At 39.9% G+C, this 17066-nt stretch overlaps 1 protein-coding gene across 2 annotated transcripts in view; it reads right to left on the minus strand.

Moving 5' to 3' along the window:
• Positions 1-17066, minus strand: part of OSBPL3 (oxysterol binding protein-like 3) — a 177184-nt gene that overhangs the window by 78177 nt on the left and 81941 nt on the right. For both annotated transcript variants that reach the window (XM_004676781.2, XM_012720905.1), the window contains one exon: positions 10973-11212. In XM_004676781.2, coding sequence (XP_004676838.1) covers positions 10973-11068 — 96 coding nt within the window. In that variant the 5' untranslated portion in view covers positions 11069-11212. The remainder of the gene's footprint in view (positions 1-10972; positions 11213-17066) is intronic.

Raw genomic sequence — 17066 nt, forward strand, 5'->3', positions numbered from 1 at the left:
AAAAACAAACAGAAGAAAACAAACAAATCCTTGACCCTAATCCCCAGACCTTCCCTCCCAGCCCACCCCCCCAAATTATTATTATCTTCATTTAAAATTGATCACACACTATTAAGTAGTGAATCCCATTTGTGGCTGATTCTAGAGGCCACAAATAGGCTCTTCCTGCTTAGCATGCCAAAGATCACCTGCAAGTATACCTGAGTCCTCGTCACAGGAGTCAGTCCCAGTGGCCCCCTCCCTCCAGGCTCCACCTCCTCTCCCACACAGGCCCTTCCACCACCTTCCCCCACCCCCCTCTTTCACAGAACTGCCCAGTGCCTAACCGCTATGTCCTAGTGTAGAAGGACTCAAGAGTCTCTTCTTGGAGCTTTTTCAAGGTCTATTGTAATGATTTGTTTTGTCCCATAGAGTCAGGGAATATGTATTTTAAACCTTAACTCTGAAAGAGAATGTGGCGATTACATACCCATCTCCTCCATTTTAGAGATGAATCTAAGCTAAGTAAGTTTCACAGAGCCATGTAAATGAGCACCAGAGCTCCAATGATCAGGATCGAGGACTCAGATTCCAACCAAGTGGCCTGTCCACTGCCCCTTTCTTATCATGAGCCTGTTTCCACAGTGGCAGGGCAGCTCTGTGGTAGCGCCTGGTCACCTCGCTACTGCCACACGATGATCGGGAAAATCTCCAATGGAGACTCCCTCCCATGAAAGCCTTCACCCACAAAAGGGTAAAGGGGGGGAGACTCTTGTTCTTCATCTTAGCCATTCCAGCACTATTTTAGTACAGGTTTCCTTGCAATATGGAAGTAGGACATTCCCGATTGGGATGATCTTGCAGGTTATTTTTTGGCTCTGGGAACAGTTTTACATTAATTTATACTAAAAAGATGTCTAAGTATTGCCAGACTCCCCTCCCCTAAGCCATACCAAATCAGAGCAAAAAAGAATGCTCTGTTTTTGAATAGCAGAGAAAAATTTGTATTTTATCTTTATTATATATCCATTTTTTTAATTAAAAAATATTTTTATCATACTTCCTGTAGCAGCTCTGCCCTTTTGCTTCTGGGCCTGAAGAGAATCAGACTGTGATCAGATATAACTTTTTCACACTCCCAATACAGGGTTTTCTCCTTAAGAAAACCCTATTTGTTGCTGGATGGAGCTAGCTGATAACAGTGCTATCTCTTACAGTGTACTCAAACTACTTTTTCAGAGCTAACTAAAATTTGTAATTAAAGAAGATACACAATCTGGCAACTTAATGCATATATGATTTAGAATCACAGAACTAAGTGGCAGAAGATTTGCCCAGTAAGCATTTTTCTCCTAATCCAAATCATCTAGTGATTTTCTTTTCTATACAATATTACACAAGAATATCTGTTGTCATAATAAGAATCTGGTGATAGGTTAGTATCCTAGAGAGCATTATGAATCAAATAAGGATTCGTCTGATTTTAGTGGTAAGTAGGCTATATTCCAGCTCATAATTGAGCTTCTATTTTAATAGAACAGTCCCTACTCAAAGGTATAAGGATTACTAACAAATACTGGTGGTGCAGGGATGTGAGGCCAGGTACTGGCTTCACGAAGTTACTATTCATTAAATATAAAGGCATTTATTTGAAAGCTTGTAAGTGAAAATGGCATTTCCAGCAAGGCTGGAATATTGCTGGAATACAATTCCAGCCAGCCTGCTGTGGACTCCTTTTGTAGGCAGGTACAATGCAGATATGATTTAGAATCATAGAACTAAGAGGTAGCTCCACGGGCTAGATCCACTTAGGGGAAGGACCTGAGCTGAGGACACTTGAAGAAAAACTGACACAGCGAGAAACACAGTGTATTAGTTTCCTGATGATGCCCTGACAAATTACCATAAACTAGGTGGCTTAAAGCAATAGAAGTTTATTCCTTTATGGTTCTGGAGGCCAAATGACCAAAATCAAGTTGCTATAAGAGTCACACACATTCTAGAGGCTCTAGAAGGGAATGTGCTTGCTTTCGCTCAAGCTGCTATAATGAAATTCCACAGACTGGGTAGACGATGGGGAGCCCAAGGTGCCGATGGACTCTGTTCCTGACAAAAGCATGTTTCCTGGCCTTAGGATGTCTGCATTTTGGCTCTGAGGTCATGTGGACTTTCTCCCATATGTTTTCATTGAGAGAACGCTCCTCTATGGGCTCTAATCCCATTATGGGCACCACCCTCAAGATCTCATTTAAACTTAACTATCTCCAAGATACCATCTCTGAACAGGATCACACGGAGGGTTAGGCTTTCAACATATGAACTTTGTGGGGACAAAGACATTCAATCCTTGTGAGTATTTCCTCTCCCAGTTTCTGGAGGTTATTGGTATTACTTGGCCAACAGTCATTTTACTTCAATCTCTGCCTCCCTTTTTCACATTGTTTTCTTATCTCTCCATATCTTTCCTCTTATCTTTCCATATCTGTCTTTTCCTCCATCTATTTCTTAATGGACAGTGGCCATTGAATTTGGGGTCAGCCTGGATAATTAAGGATCATCTCTTCATCTCAAGATCCTTAACTTCATCATATTTGCAAAGACACTTTTCCCAAACAAGGTGACATTCCCAGGATTGGGATGTGGACATCTGTTGGGTGTACTGCTGCACAGGGCAAGGGGCAGTAGGCCAGAGAGATGAAAGGAATGGGACCCGTCTGGAAAGGGAACGGAGCGGATTTGGGTTGTGATGTGGTTTATGTAAAGGTGTGGAGGGAGATGAGCTGAACTTGGTAGGGTGGGGTTTCAAGGTCCTCAGAGAGATAGGAGATTATTCTAGGAAGTTTTTGATTTTGTCTATGTCCCAGTTCTTAAACTGTCATTTCCTGGCTTCCCTAACAATAGCATCATATCACAGAAGTACTTGACTGTACCTTCCCTAGGAAAAACCCGTTGAGTCAGTTCAGTCCACATTTGTTTCTATAACTTCTAGAGAAAATTCCAGTAACTGCACATTAGTAAGTTGTGCTCTCAACAAAAGCAGTTGGAGCAAGGTTTTGCTTTCCTAGATCCTGCACAACTGTCAATGCCGGCCATGAAAAATACATTTATTTTCTTAAGGCACCCATGCAGTTTCTATCAAAGTAGTTTTTCTAAAATCTACTGAAATATATTTGTTATGCTGGCATGGAAGAAGGTATAGCTCATTCTACAACTTCCAGAAGTGCTTTAGCAGTTCAGTTTCTCTGGCTCTTCGGAGTGTGAAGTAGCTGACAGTCTATCACTTGTGAGCTGGAGAGTAACACAGTAGCCCTGACTACTCAGATATGTCATTTTAACTCAATTTCTAGCCTCTTCCCATAGCAAGTGTTTGTTTTTTACAAGACTTACTCAAAATGGAAATATGTTGAATCTTGTGTCTTTGTTCTTCCTACTTTCAGCATATAATGTCACAACCATTGAAGTGAACAAAGGGGGAGCGGGTGGAAGAAGTAAAAGGCCCAGAAAATGTGAATCTGGAAAATTCAGGCAGAAACATATTAATTTTCTACAGTTTTCTCCATTGGGCCCACCAGAATAGAAACAATTACAGATAGAGACCTCAGGGAGCCTTGAGGCCACTTTGCATCCATGTTATTTTCAGTCCTCTGGTTCACAGTGGAGTCCACATGTGGAGGTTTGTTTAAAGGACAATCTTTAAGTTAATGAACTTAATGAAGTTTTAAAGGAAGCTTCTAGTATCTCAAGAAACTCAGTATTCTTCATGAAGATGGTTGCCTGCCCTGAGTTGCTTCAAGTAAGTCAGTTAATATTTCTGGGCCATATTTCCTTCCTGAAACACAGAAAACACCTTGACTGACTGGGTTGTCTTAAAACTCCATGGATATTAGGAAAGGACATTATGAGCTAGAAAAATGCTATGGGTTTTTAACTTCTACCTTCTCTTGCTCATTCTCTTTCAGAGCAGTTTAGATAGGAGCCCAGTTGTCTGACTGCTTCATACCACTCACCACAGAGCTGAAAGAATGGAACAGGGAAGCAGTCACTTGCAGTACTGCTAAGGACTCCTGCTTATGGAAGATGAATGGTTTATGCGTCGAACACTTACACAGCACTTACGGTTTTCAGGTACACCTAACTAATTGGTATAAATAAGAAACCAAGACACAGAGCAGTTAAGTAGCTTGCCCAAGGTCAAATCACTTATAAACAACCAGAGATTTAAACTCAAGCCATCCGAGTTCCTGCTGGTTGCCTCTCCTCTTTGGTGACAGAGAAAAATATAGCACAATCATGATATTCCCAAGGCCCTTCTTTCCAACTGGTGGTGTTTCTATAGCCAATACGTACAAAAGGCAGCTGGTAAAATCTCAGTGCCTCTAAAAATACAAGGAACTAAAAGACGTAAGACTAAGCATTTTCAATACCTACCTGTTTGGACAGCTGAAATTACTAACAGCAGAGCATTATAACTTTAATTTACTTTTCACTTCTTGGCAAAATCTCTCCAATCAGTTCTAAGGTCTTATGGGGTCTGGCACTGAGCCAGCCAGCCTGTTCCCTGGAGAGCAGCTTAACCTAATAGCCTGCCTAATTAAACCCTCATCAGGTGACCATGGGAGAGCTCAAAGGCCACCTTAGTTTAATCCAGGCACAGGTGGGTGACAAGAGCAAACTGCATATTTGTATGGAGACCTATCTAGCTATAGATTTCCACTTCAACTCTCCTGCAGTCATGAAAAAGCACTGGTAAATTGTTTTAGCAGGATTCACTTTTGACTGCTGATTTACCTAGTATATGCTAGCAACACACAGGAAAAGAACAGAGGCTGTGTTCTCTACAATCCACAGGCTTCCCAGAGTCGATTCTTATTTGTAGTGGTCTGTTCAGCTGTCCCCGCCTTTGTAGCTCCCCATCTCCCTACCTTCCCATCTTCTAATAGCAAGTTTTCATTACATATTGCTAGGAGAAGTAGAGCTTCGGTCATATAGGACTCTTTCAATAAAGAAAAAACCCTATTCATTCATCTTCAGCTCAATTTGGCTCCTGTAATGTGTTGCTTTGAAAATTCTAGGCAGGAAACGTATGGGGGCAGTGGGAAAAAGACAAGAGGAAGCTGCAGTTACTCATATTTTGCAAGTTTTGAAATAGCATTCCTCTCTCCCACTTAGCTATCCCCTAACCTACTTAATATGTCTACATAATTCTGTGCATACTAATATTTCTTGCTTAAACCACATGCCTTTTCATTCATTCATTTAATCCACTTTTAACAAATGTATAGCATGAGCCAGCCTACATCCTTTCTATTTATTATTTCATGCAGTTTTCCAATATAAGCCCACTTCCCAATGAACAGTTAAAAAAACTGAGATCCTGTACCTCTGGCCTGTACCCCAGTTCTGTATGCATAAATAAATAAATCTTAAAAAAACAAACAAACAAAAACCTGAGATCATGAGGTTTAGATACTATGGCATGGTCACCCAACTAGCAAAAGGCAGAGCCAACCTGAATACAGGTCAGCTTCCTCAAAGCTAATCTATACTTCTGCTCCATACTTTGCAATTCAGAAGACCACAGGTATAGAAGGCATTTAGAAATTTCATCATTTGCCAAAAGAAACTTAGCAGAGAGGCCTGTGTTAATTTTTTAAGATCCTTACAATAAGTCACTGGAATGAGGAAACTGAGCTTAATGGATTTTTTGTACCCATCCCTATGCACACCTCTAACCTGTTCTAATGGGAGAATATTTACTCTGACCTTCAGTAAATTCAGTATAATCACTGGCTTCAGCCAAGGGCAAAGAAAGTCCTGTGCTAGGTGGTTGGACAGTTAAAAGGAGGTAAATAGGGTCTAGTACTCAAAGAAGCATATACTCTATCAACCAATGAATTAATCCAAAGAAAGTCATCCACGTTGGGAGAGAAGCCAGTTTTAAGCACAGCACTAGTCAAACTCAATATTCCCAAGACAAACATTTGTGAAGCCTCTCTCAAGTCCTTTCTGGGGACTTAGTAGAATCGACCTCTTCTTCTGTTCCTTTCTCTCATGAATAGAGTCCAATCAATGTTTCACATCCACCACTCAGGAAAACCACTGAGTGTCCACCAGTGATCTTCACAACCAAGGATCATCCTCAGGCTTCACTTCATTTATCAGCAGCCATTTAATAGTAAAGTATTGTAATTCACATAAATTCCATGTACCTTGATAATGTTCTACAGAGGGCACTTCTATTTCTATAAAGATCTTTTACAAAGTATTAAAGCAAAAAATGAATATCTTTTCTAAGCACAAAATTCAAAAGGGTAGGATGGTTTCATATAGATCATTCTAATTAAAGGTACAGCTGCATTAAAACCTGGGGTGGGGAAGAACACTGAAGCAAAAATTTACTTAGAATTCCCTTTTGTTGGGAGTTTTCTGCAAGGTAATTAGATTCAGGTTTCTCCCACTACCTAAATGTAGAATCGTCCCATTTGGTAGGATTTGGGATATGGAAACAATATTATATGATTTATAAAGAAATTTTAAAGCATTCCCAGACCTCAAATAATAACCCATCAAATCATAACAAACAGGAATGTTCTAATTTCACATAGTGAGGAAAGGTGTATGGTCAAGGCACTGGATCTGAAGTACTTCAAAGAGATCCATTTTTCAGGTGGAATGTCATGACACTGAACTAGTCCCTTTTGGTTCTGACCATCGAAAAGGGAGCTCACATATAATTGTAACAGTTTTTTATAACAGTTTTTTTACAAATAACCTTCTACAAAAAATTTCAACATCACTGACTAAACACAACATCTCTGTAAAGAAAGTGGGAGGTGAGTTTTGACTTTATTTTACAACTGGAGAATGAGGCAACTTCAAAAATCTGAAGTTCCTCCAATTTCAGAATGTGAAGGTACAGCAGAGAACTCTTAGTCTCAACTCAATATCACAAAGCAGTGAAATGTGGGACCCAGGTTGCCACTCAGCCCACCCGTGCTTAGTAACATGGTGCTCTCTCACAGAGCGGGGATTCAACTATAGAATCCTTCAAAACACAGCACCCTAAGCAACCACCATCTGTAGACTGTACTGGCCACAGGCCCTGGAGCAGGCTGGGAAACACACTTCTGCAAGGACAAAACCCAGCAGAACAGTCTAAAAATCTACCAACCTTTTCCATTTGTTACAGATATAGATTATGCCAGATATTAAAGACATCAAATGCACCCCAATTATTAAACATTCTACCATTTCCATCTCTAAAAGCATTTTGTTACTGTGACTAAAGTTTCTTTTAGTTTCAAAGTTTAAAAGTCCATGAAAGTATACTATATATACTACTTTCATATACATATATGTGTGTGTATACTCTTTTGTATATATATGAGATAGGAGTACAAGCATGTTGTCTGGAAAAGGTCTGAGGCAAAAAGTAGAACTATTCACTATGAGCATTTAGGCCTTCCACAAATAAGATGAAGCTCAAGTTAATGTTAACTTGAATTTATCCTCCCTATTGTATAATAAAAATGGGTGCCAGTAGTAGGTAAGATTCATACCTATTATAAATTGAACTCTGGATTAAGTGTTTTGTTCTCACACTAAGTCTATAAGAAAAGATATAAATTAATTTTACTGGAAAATTGAGCCTTAAGAGTTTAAGGTCGGCCCTCCCTGGTGGAGCAGTGGGTTAAAGCACAGCACTGAAAAGCTAAAGCCACTTCAGCATGAGTTTGATTCCTGCCTGCCGCGGAGGTGACCACATGGAGCAGCAGACCTCTCCTGCCCAGCCCGCTGCTCCCCTCAGCAGTGTACTTCATTGATCTGCCTGTTCTGCTCCCCACTCTGTCTCTGGTGAAGGCTCTCGCCACCCCTGAGCCTCTGGCCTGTACCCCAGTTCTGTATGCACAAATAAATGAATCTTTAAAAAAAAAAAAGAGTTTAAGGTCATAGAAGCAACTAATGGCTGGAGTTAGTTGAGAGTACAAGTTCTAATCATACTTTCCTCCCCAAACCATCTTGATAAGACTTTATTTATCAATTGTTTCTATACTTGCAAAGTGAGGCATACTATGTTAAAAATCTTAGAATTCCCACATTTACGTTAACAGACAATAGAACCTTTCTTCTGGGGGTTTTATGGCCCTGAGTTATGAACTTTGTTTTATGTCTGATATAAAAGTGAAAACACAGGTCACAATTAACATCTCAAACATTTTCTCCTTTAAGGAAGTAAGCTATTTCAGCATAGATATATAAATAAGGGGGTATCTGCAAAAAGATGTGTTGCTCCATAAGATTTCCTGTGAGTAGGTTCTGGGATATGAGGGGTAAATCTGAGTTCCATTCAAGAAACAAGGACAAAGGTAAATTCAGTGGAAGGAACTGAAAAAACGTCAGAGTGTGACAGGAGTACAGAGACTCTCAGAGTCACTGACAATGTTAGATGAGAATTTTAAGTGAAAATGAGTTATGAAGATCAAATCTTTCAGCCAGGATTATAAATTTGTACATCTCATGCCCACTCCCTACCACTATTCCCACTCTAGACATAACAAAATATACAAAGGTATGAATACGCAGCATTTGGGGGTCAGTGTGATTTAAAAAGTTTAAATATCTCCATGAATCAGACACAAAATGTAAGTGCAAAGCCTACTGTTGACAGAGGTGTGCAGGAGTTCTAGTTCTAATGGGAGTAAAAATATCTCTGGGAAAGGGCTAGAACCTGATCTAGACTCAATGCTGAAAATTAAAGAATATGGAGGGGAAACCCCAGAATGCACTGGAAGGGGGTTTTGAAAACCTGCTTCTTCAGGTAGTGTGCAGAAAGCAGACATGACCTCACAATCAGCACCTGGGTCATGCTCTGTGATGGCCTGGTGCTAGATCTTGGATAGTTTCTCATTGTCATGGAATCAGAGACCCGGCTACATATCTAAGCCCTGTCTCCAGACCAGGATCTTCAAGGAAGAACAGGTACCATTGAGTCCCTATACAGGAGAGGGTGATTCCAAAGAAAGAATGTAAAAAAAGCAAACTTGAGATGAAACTATATGCCGTAATTCCAAAGCAAGTGAGAGAAAAAAACAAAAACAACAGCAACAAAAAAACAGCATTAAGAAAGAGGGTTGATAAAATCAACATCAGATGCAATGAAACAAACAGAACAATCTGAAAATGACTTTAACTGGAGAGTTAAAAACAGGTCAGTTGTTGCACAGCTTATCTTCATCAGTTATATTTTAGCATTCCTCAAAATTAAGTTTATTATACAAACTTTATAATGTTAAGTGTTTAACTTGCACTTTTCCAGTGAAGTGTTTAGAAACACAGGATCGTGAGTATATTTAGCAACAAGAGCCTGCTGGATAGGGCTATTTTGCCTGAGAATCATGAAGCTTGATGCTTCAAATTTTTGTTGAATGAATGACTAAATGACCAACCACTCTGTCAGAAAAAGCTTAGGCATCAACCACATCCCTCAACTCTTTATGATGTAACCTCAGAGAATGCTCTGTGAAACCAAATCAATCAATTTCAAATAATACCTCAAAAAAAGTTTCTCTAGTAATCAGTGTAGAAATTCACTGCACTGCTCCAGTTCCTATTGGTATTACAAGTACCTGCAGCTTAAATGAACCTAGTGTCTCTTCTATCCAAGGAGGACATAGTAATAAACTCCTTAAACATAAGGTAGAGGAAAGATAAGAGATTCAGCTCTATTCCCAAACATAATTTTGACTTAGGGAGAGAAATACTGCCACAGGAAAGCTGACAAAGAACATGAACATAGCTACTCTCATGAAACTAGAACTCCCAGGGAGTAAAGTTGCATTAGCCAAGGACTAATTTTAGTCACTTAAGTCCTGAAAGGAAGTGAAGACAGTGCTGAAAAGGCTCTTTCTCCTGACCCCCTTAGGGAGGTCTTGGAGGTTTCCCCAAAGGTTAGATCTGTAGCAAAAGTATTTTGTTTAGAGCTGTAGATTCAAGTGAGATGAAGAGGCATTTTGGGGTGGCAAGCTAACAGAGACTTGTGATGGTGTGTCCCAACTGTATGGACATGCCTGAGGTGGGAGGTGACTTGACTGTTGCACCCAAATCTAGAACTAAAGGACTCTGGGCCAACAGTTAGGCCAGAGCTTCCCATGGCCATGCCAACTCAGACAGCAGTTCCAGAAAATGCTCAGAGACCACTTTGGCTATAAACGCATCCGCCCACTCTCTTTCTACTCAAATGAAAGTGAAGGAATTATAATGATTAATGTGCATTCAATGCCACTGATCTAAAACCAGCAAATTCTGCCAACAGATTTATTAGAAAGGAAGCCAGGAAACAACATATAATTAGCTGACAACTATTTAGGAATTAATTATTTAGTCCTTTGTTTCAGTTCTTTCTTTCTTCCTACCAAATTCCTTTGACCACTCTGTTCCTTCATCCATTAGAAAAGTAAAGCAGGTGAAACAAAAAAATCACAAACAGGTTGTAAGCTGCTATGAAAGGTTTAGTAAAGAGAAGGAAGGTTTAGTAAAGGGAAGGAAGGGAAGGCAGAAGGATAGTATAATTAATGAAAAAGTGATTGCTTTTGTTTGGCTTTGCTGTTGGTTAGTCAGGTATCAAGGAAAATGTGGGTTCCAGAGTCAGACTGAACTTTGGTTTCTTCCTCTGTCATTTACTGGCTTTGTACCCCTGAACAAGTAACTCAGCTGGTCTGACTCAGTCTCCTTCCATAGAAAATAGGGATATTAATATCTGTGTTAGAAGACAGTTGCAAGAATTGAATAAAATAATGCGGAAAGCCAAATACAGTGCTTCCCATCTGGCAGGCACCAACCACATTGAAATTATCTAAAGTTTACTCTTTTCATATAATTAACATATGACAGACAATTAAGATAGAACTGAAAACAAATGCTCCTAAACAGAAGGATTTCCCAAGGAAATGTCCACACATCCTGGCGATTTAAATTTTCATTAGTAAAACTTTACCTGTCGACTTCCCTGCTTGGAGGAGCAGCTACTTGTGCTCCTTGAAGGTGAGACCAACTTTTGGGACACTCCAAGGCTCTTCTCATCACTCATCATGAACAGTGGGTAACTCGGCCTCCAAGTCGTCAAAATGTCATCAGAAGAGCGTAGGACAGAGAATATGGATGTCTCAGTGGGGCAGGTGGTGCCACAATTATCCGATACGTTTTAAAAGCATTTTGGATGACCCCAAGGAAATCCCTAAAATTAAAAAAAAAAAAAGAAAGTAAGAAAAGAAAAGTTATTAGAGGTTGGAAGCCTCATTTATAATTAGCAACTGGCTGTCTGCAAGCAGTTTATCTCCAGCACAGATCACAGGACCATGGTGCTTAGCTACAGCAGGGACTATAAAAGAAAAGATCCTTTACATTTATCCACTGGAGATTAGGTGTATATGGTTCTTCCTGTAACTTTCCAATAGGACAGCCTTAAGAGCATTAGTAAGATAATCTGAGTCCAGACACATACAGAAGTAGTATTATAAAAACCATCCGTTGGACCTAGAGGAAATTATGCTTAGTAAAATAAGTTGGTTGGAGGAAGTGGAACAGTGTATAAAGTGAAATCAAGCAAATAAATGAATTAAGTAAAACCAAAAATAAAAAGAATTCATCTCAAACCAAAAAAAGCACTTCATTTCTATTATGCTAGTTATAAACAAACAACCAAACAACCAAAACAGACAGTCAGTGTTGGATAGAATTTAAATCCTCAGGCATTGCTGGTAGGAATGTAAAATGGTACAGTCATAGCGGAAGAGAGTTTGGTAGTTTCTCAAAAAGTTAAACACAGAATCATTATCTTACCTAACAGCTCTACTCTTAGGTATATAACCTGAAGAGTTGAAGGCAGGTATTCCAACAAAAGCTTGTAAAAGAATGCCCATAACAATGCTATTCATGAGGACCAAAGAAAGAGTCAATCCAACTGTGGCTTATCTGATGAATGGCTAAACTACCTGTGCTATATACAGTGATCTGAATGCTTGTGTTCACCTTAATTCTTATGCTGAAATCCTGATACCCAAAGCACTGGTAGGCAGAGATGGGACCTCCTGAGAGGTGCTCAATTCCTAAGGCAAGAGCCCTCATGAATGGGATCATGGCTGTTACACAATAATTTCCCAAACATCTTCCATCAACTACAGACACAAAGAGAAGTCTGCAATCATAAGAGGGACTTCACTGAACCATGCTGGCACCCTGATCTTGGATTTCCATTCTCCAGAATGGCAAAAAATAAACTTCTGTTGTTTATAAGGCACACAGTCTGTTGTATATTGTTATAGAAATCCCCAAAGACTAAGAGAATATATCCATATGGAGGGATGTTTTTCAGGAATTTAAAGAGAACAAATTACAGATACATACTTAACATGGAGCAACTTTGAAAATAGCATTCTTAATGAAAGAAGCCACACACAAAAGGTCCCATTTTGTATGTTTCTATTTATAGGAAATATCTACAGGGGCACGTCCATAAGTTCCAGGGGTTGGTGTACTAAGGGAGTAAGTTACACTACTTAATTATGGTGTTTCCTTTTAGAATGATTAAAATATTCTGGAAATAGATCATGGTGATAGTTACATAAGGTCAGGCATGTACTAAACTTCAAATGGCTTAAAAGATAAATTGTAAGTTATATGTGTTTTACTGCAATTTTAAAATCCCTTTTCAGAAGGCAGAGAGATAGAATGGGAGATTAGCTCTACCCAAAGAGGTTTTGAGACAGTTTCTTTAAAAGTTTTTCAAAGTGTGGCAAAAACCATGGGAGAAAGTAGGACTTTCCATGTCATATACAAGTATATCATAATTAAAATAATGATCATTGTTGAGTCCATACTACTTATTGCCAAAGACAGACACTGTCATTTTATTAAATGACATACACTAAATTAACACACATCTCACTTAATTAAAGTTTAATGGGAGAGTACTATCTCTGAGGTACAGAGACAGGGAAATGAGCCTCTGAGAAGTTAGGTAGTTTACCCAAGCACACATCTGGCAAGGGACTGAATCTGGCTTGATCCCAGGCCTTTAACCTGGTGCTGGAAAATGGCATGCATTATGGCCAGGTCTTGTATAACACCTACTGGCCCATCTCTGGGGCCTGTGAGAATGGGGGAGTTACACTAGAAAGACTTAGGAGGCACATAATAAGCTGTGTAAGAGGTTACACCCCATTCCTTTCCACAGCCATTGCATTTGCTAATACTGCAGTATATACGTGTGTGTGGGGGGGGGTGGAATGTGGGGGGAATGAGTGAACCAGGGCAGGTAAAGGAATGCCCTTCACAAGTAGCAGGTAGGGGTCACAGCCCATCTTACCACTGTCTTCTTTCACAGCTCTGAGGTAAGGGTGACTAGCATGTATGAATTTAGTTTCAGAAGGCCAGACTTTTATTTGACACACTATGTTCAAATAAATCCTACAATGTTTTCAAGCATCTTAACAATGAAAAAATGTATATCTAATCCATTTGCCTATTAGTGTTCACAAGGTCTACCTTTTGAAAAGAAGGATGTTATGTAATTGTCCACATTAATAAGTTAAATATTATACCAAACTTTTGGTTAATAATTAAGTACTCAAATCCTCAAATCTCCTATGCCTTTCACTCATACTTAGCTCTTAAAAAAAAAAAAAGTATGCTAAAACCATAAAGTAAAATCAAGACAATGAAGAGAAATGTCAAAAATCTCAGAAAATAAAATTAAGGCATTCCATGTTGTGTTCAGAGAAACCCCCCAAATCTCTATATGCTTCACATAGTAGATCCACCAACAAGCAAGACTGAAGGCAAATCAATACTATCCGCCTTTTCGTAAGATTCACCTCATTTATGGGCATGACTAATTATACCTGAAGGTAGAACAAATACAATTTAGTTAAAAACTGCCAAGAGAGGCTATAAAAATATCTTAATAGTTTGTTTAATAGCAGTGTTGGCTATGGCTGCTTGATGCGAGGAAAACCTGATGGGAACCTCAAATGATAAAACGTGTGTGTGGCAGCCGTTGCTATGACAACTGACTCCTTGGCAGATTAGGAACACCAACAAAGGGTTTCTGTTTATGTGTGCAAGTATGTTTTTAAGGCTGAGATCTAACAATGAAAAGGGTAAGGTGTGGTAGTGGATGACATGTGAAGATGAAGAGAGAGGAAAAAGGAAAAGTCACCAGAATTCTGAAACTGCCAGATCAGAAACACCATCAGTCTGTCCTACAGGCCACTGACTAGAAAGGTCACCTTGATCTCTCAATCCTGTTAAATTTCCCTTTAGAAGCAACAATTATCAGCTTCTGGAACTAGAGCACTGACCAGGCCAAAGCCCATCCTCTTGTAAGTTATTGAGGCCAGGCCTCTGTGAATACCACCCCCAGGAACCCCAAGTGCTACCTCTCTTTCTTTTGGGGAAAGGAAAGGGTGGGAGCCCACAGCCCTGCTTCAATACATCCCCAAGTCTAGGTGATAGCCTAGGAAAATATCTGTTTCATTCCCTGAAACGTCTTCTAGCCTAGCCTCAGCGAAAATTACTGAGAGCAGTTTATGGGCATAAGTCCAATTCTGAGAAAGAATATGCTTAAAACAGGGCAGAACAAAGAAAGAAGGCAGACGTACAGCTACTGCTGAAGCAAGGTGGTTGCGCTTGCTATGTCAACCTAAGGGACCCACAGGACTGGCTCAGAGTCACCAGAAGAAAGATTTTGACAGAAGTCCCTAGGTCCTTAACGAAGGGGAGTTGCACAAACCCCTGCTCTCTTCTAAGCTAGCTGATTTCACAGTGCTGACCTAAGGGAATGGCAAAGATAATTCCATAAGGGGGATAGAAAATGGCCAGAGGTCAGGGCCCTGCTTCAAGAACGCATGAAATGATGAGGGGGTACACATAAAACACACATATAAGCTTTGACCCTCTGGTCAAGGGGTTCATTGACTTAAACAAAATATCATAGTGTCCCTGTTCACAAATTGTGAACACTTAGGGACAATGATTTATTTCCCCTCCCCCAATTTCTTACTGAGGCATAACATACATACAGACAAATGAATAAATCTTAAGCACACAAATGGTTCTATGATATTTGACATATGCGATTACTAATATAACTACCACCCAGATCAAGAAGCATCATTTACAACTTCCCCAGAAGGTTCCAACATCGTTGCCCATTGGTCTGATCAGGAGAGGCTGACCTGCCCAAATCAACCTTGGCTGCTGGTGTTTATCCACTTGCCCCAGGGAAGGAAAACTGGGACCAACCTCCTTGTGCTGACATTGCTGGCTACAGGCCTACTATTGAGCCCTCTGCCTCATAGTGTCAGGGGTTGACAGAATTCAGTCTGGGACCTGCTTTCCTTTCAACACACTACTTAGTCGCCAACAAGAGTGAAAAGTAGGACTCATTCAACTCTATTGAAAAACATGACTGTGCCTTTGAGATGAGCTGGGTCCTGTCTTAAAATGGCCAGTCATCTTGGGAAGCTGATGGGTCTGGTCCAGGGGAAAACAGTTTTCCAGCTAAAGGTCAACAAGACATGCAAACACAGGCCAGACCTGAGGCTCGCATTAGGGAAAAGGATGCTGCTTTCTACCAAGAATAAACAGTCGATGCTCTGCCAACCATTTTGTCAACAAAGATTGATAATAAAACTTATTTTAGAAAATTCACTTAGAAAAAAGCACACCTTGGGTCCTTCCTGGTGGTGCAGTGGGTTAAAGCGCAGCACTGTGAGACTGGCTGCAGCCACGTCAGTGCAATTTCAATCCCTGGCCCCAGAGGTAACCCACATGACGTGGCAAACCTTTCCTGACCTGCCTGCTGCTCCCCTCAGCAGTGTACCTCATCTATCTGCCTGTTCTGCTCCCTACTCTGTCTCTGGTGACTCTCTCACTGCCTGTGTACCTTTGGCCTGTGCCCCATTTCTGTATGAATAAGTAAATAAATCTTTTTAAAAAGAAAGAAGGATAAATAGATGGGAATACATCAAGTTAAAGAGCTTCTGTACAGCAAAAGAGACATTACAAAAACAGACAGACATCCCACTGATTGGGAAAAAATTTTCTCACACAAAACTAGCGAAAAGGATTGATCATAAACATATACAGAGAACTGATGACACTCAACAAAAATAAACAACCGCATCAAAAAATGGGCAGAAGAGCTAAAAAGACACTTCTCCAAAGAGGAAATGCAGATGGCTAACAAGCATAAGATAAAATATTCAACATCACTTGTAATAAGGGAGATGAAAATTAAAACCACAATGAGATACCACCTCACCCCAGTGAGAATGACACATCTTCAAACAACTAGCAACAACAAATGTTGGCAAGGATGTGGAGAAAAAGGAACTCTCCTGCACTGCTAGTGAGAATACAAACTAGTACAGTCACTATGGAAAACTGTTTAGAGGTTTCTCAAACTGCTTAACATGGAGCTTCCCTACAACCCAGCAATCCCACTCCTAAGTATCTACCCAAAAGACACAAAAACACTGATTCAAAAGATACCTGCACCCCCATGTTTATTGCTGCTTTATTCACAATAGGAAAGACTTGGAAACAGCCCAAATGCCCAAAAATGGATGACTGGATTAAAAAGATGTGGTACATATACACAATGGAATATTACTCAGCAACCCCCCCAAAAGAAGCACATGTCTTTTTTGCAGCAATAAGGATGGAGCTGGTAAAGATCATGCTTAGTGAAATAAGCCAGAAAAAAAAGGAAAAATACCAGATGGTTTCTCTCATAGCAGGAATATAATGGACCAGGCGAGAAAATAATGATAATGATGAACAGCTATATACCAGAGACATTTTGTAGGGGTGGAGTGGGGAATAGGATCAAAAACAGTGGGGGGAAGAAAATGCACTGGACTATGGTGATGCACATGGGTGATTTGGTGGTTTGGTGATGGAAAACCCAAGGGGATTGCAACTGAGATGGAAAAATGCAGAAAATATATGTAAAAATAAAAAAGAAAGAAAGAAAGAAAGACAAAAAGAGAGAAAGAGAGAAAGAGAAAGAAAGAAAGAAAGAAAGA

This window comes from Condylura cristata, unplaced genomic scaffold (genome assembly GCF_000260355.1).
Source record: "Condylura cristata isolate star-nosed mole 26May11 unplaced genomic scaffold, ConCri1.0 scaffold00005, whole genome shotgun sequence".
NCBI lineage: Eukaryota > Metazoa > Chordata > Mammalia > Eulipotyphla > Talpidae > Condylura > Condylura cristata.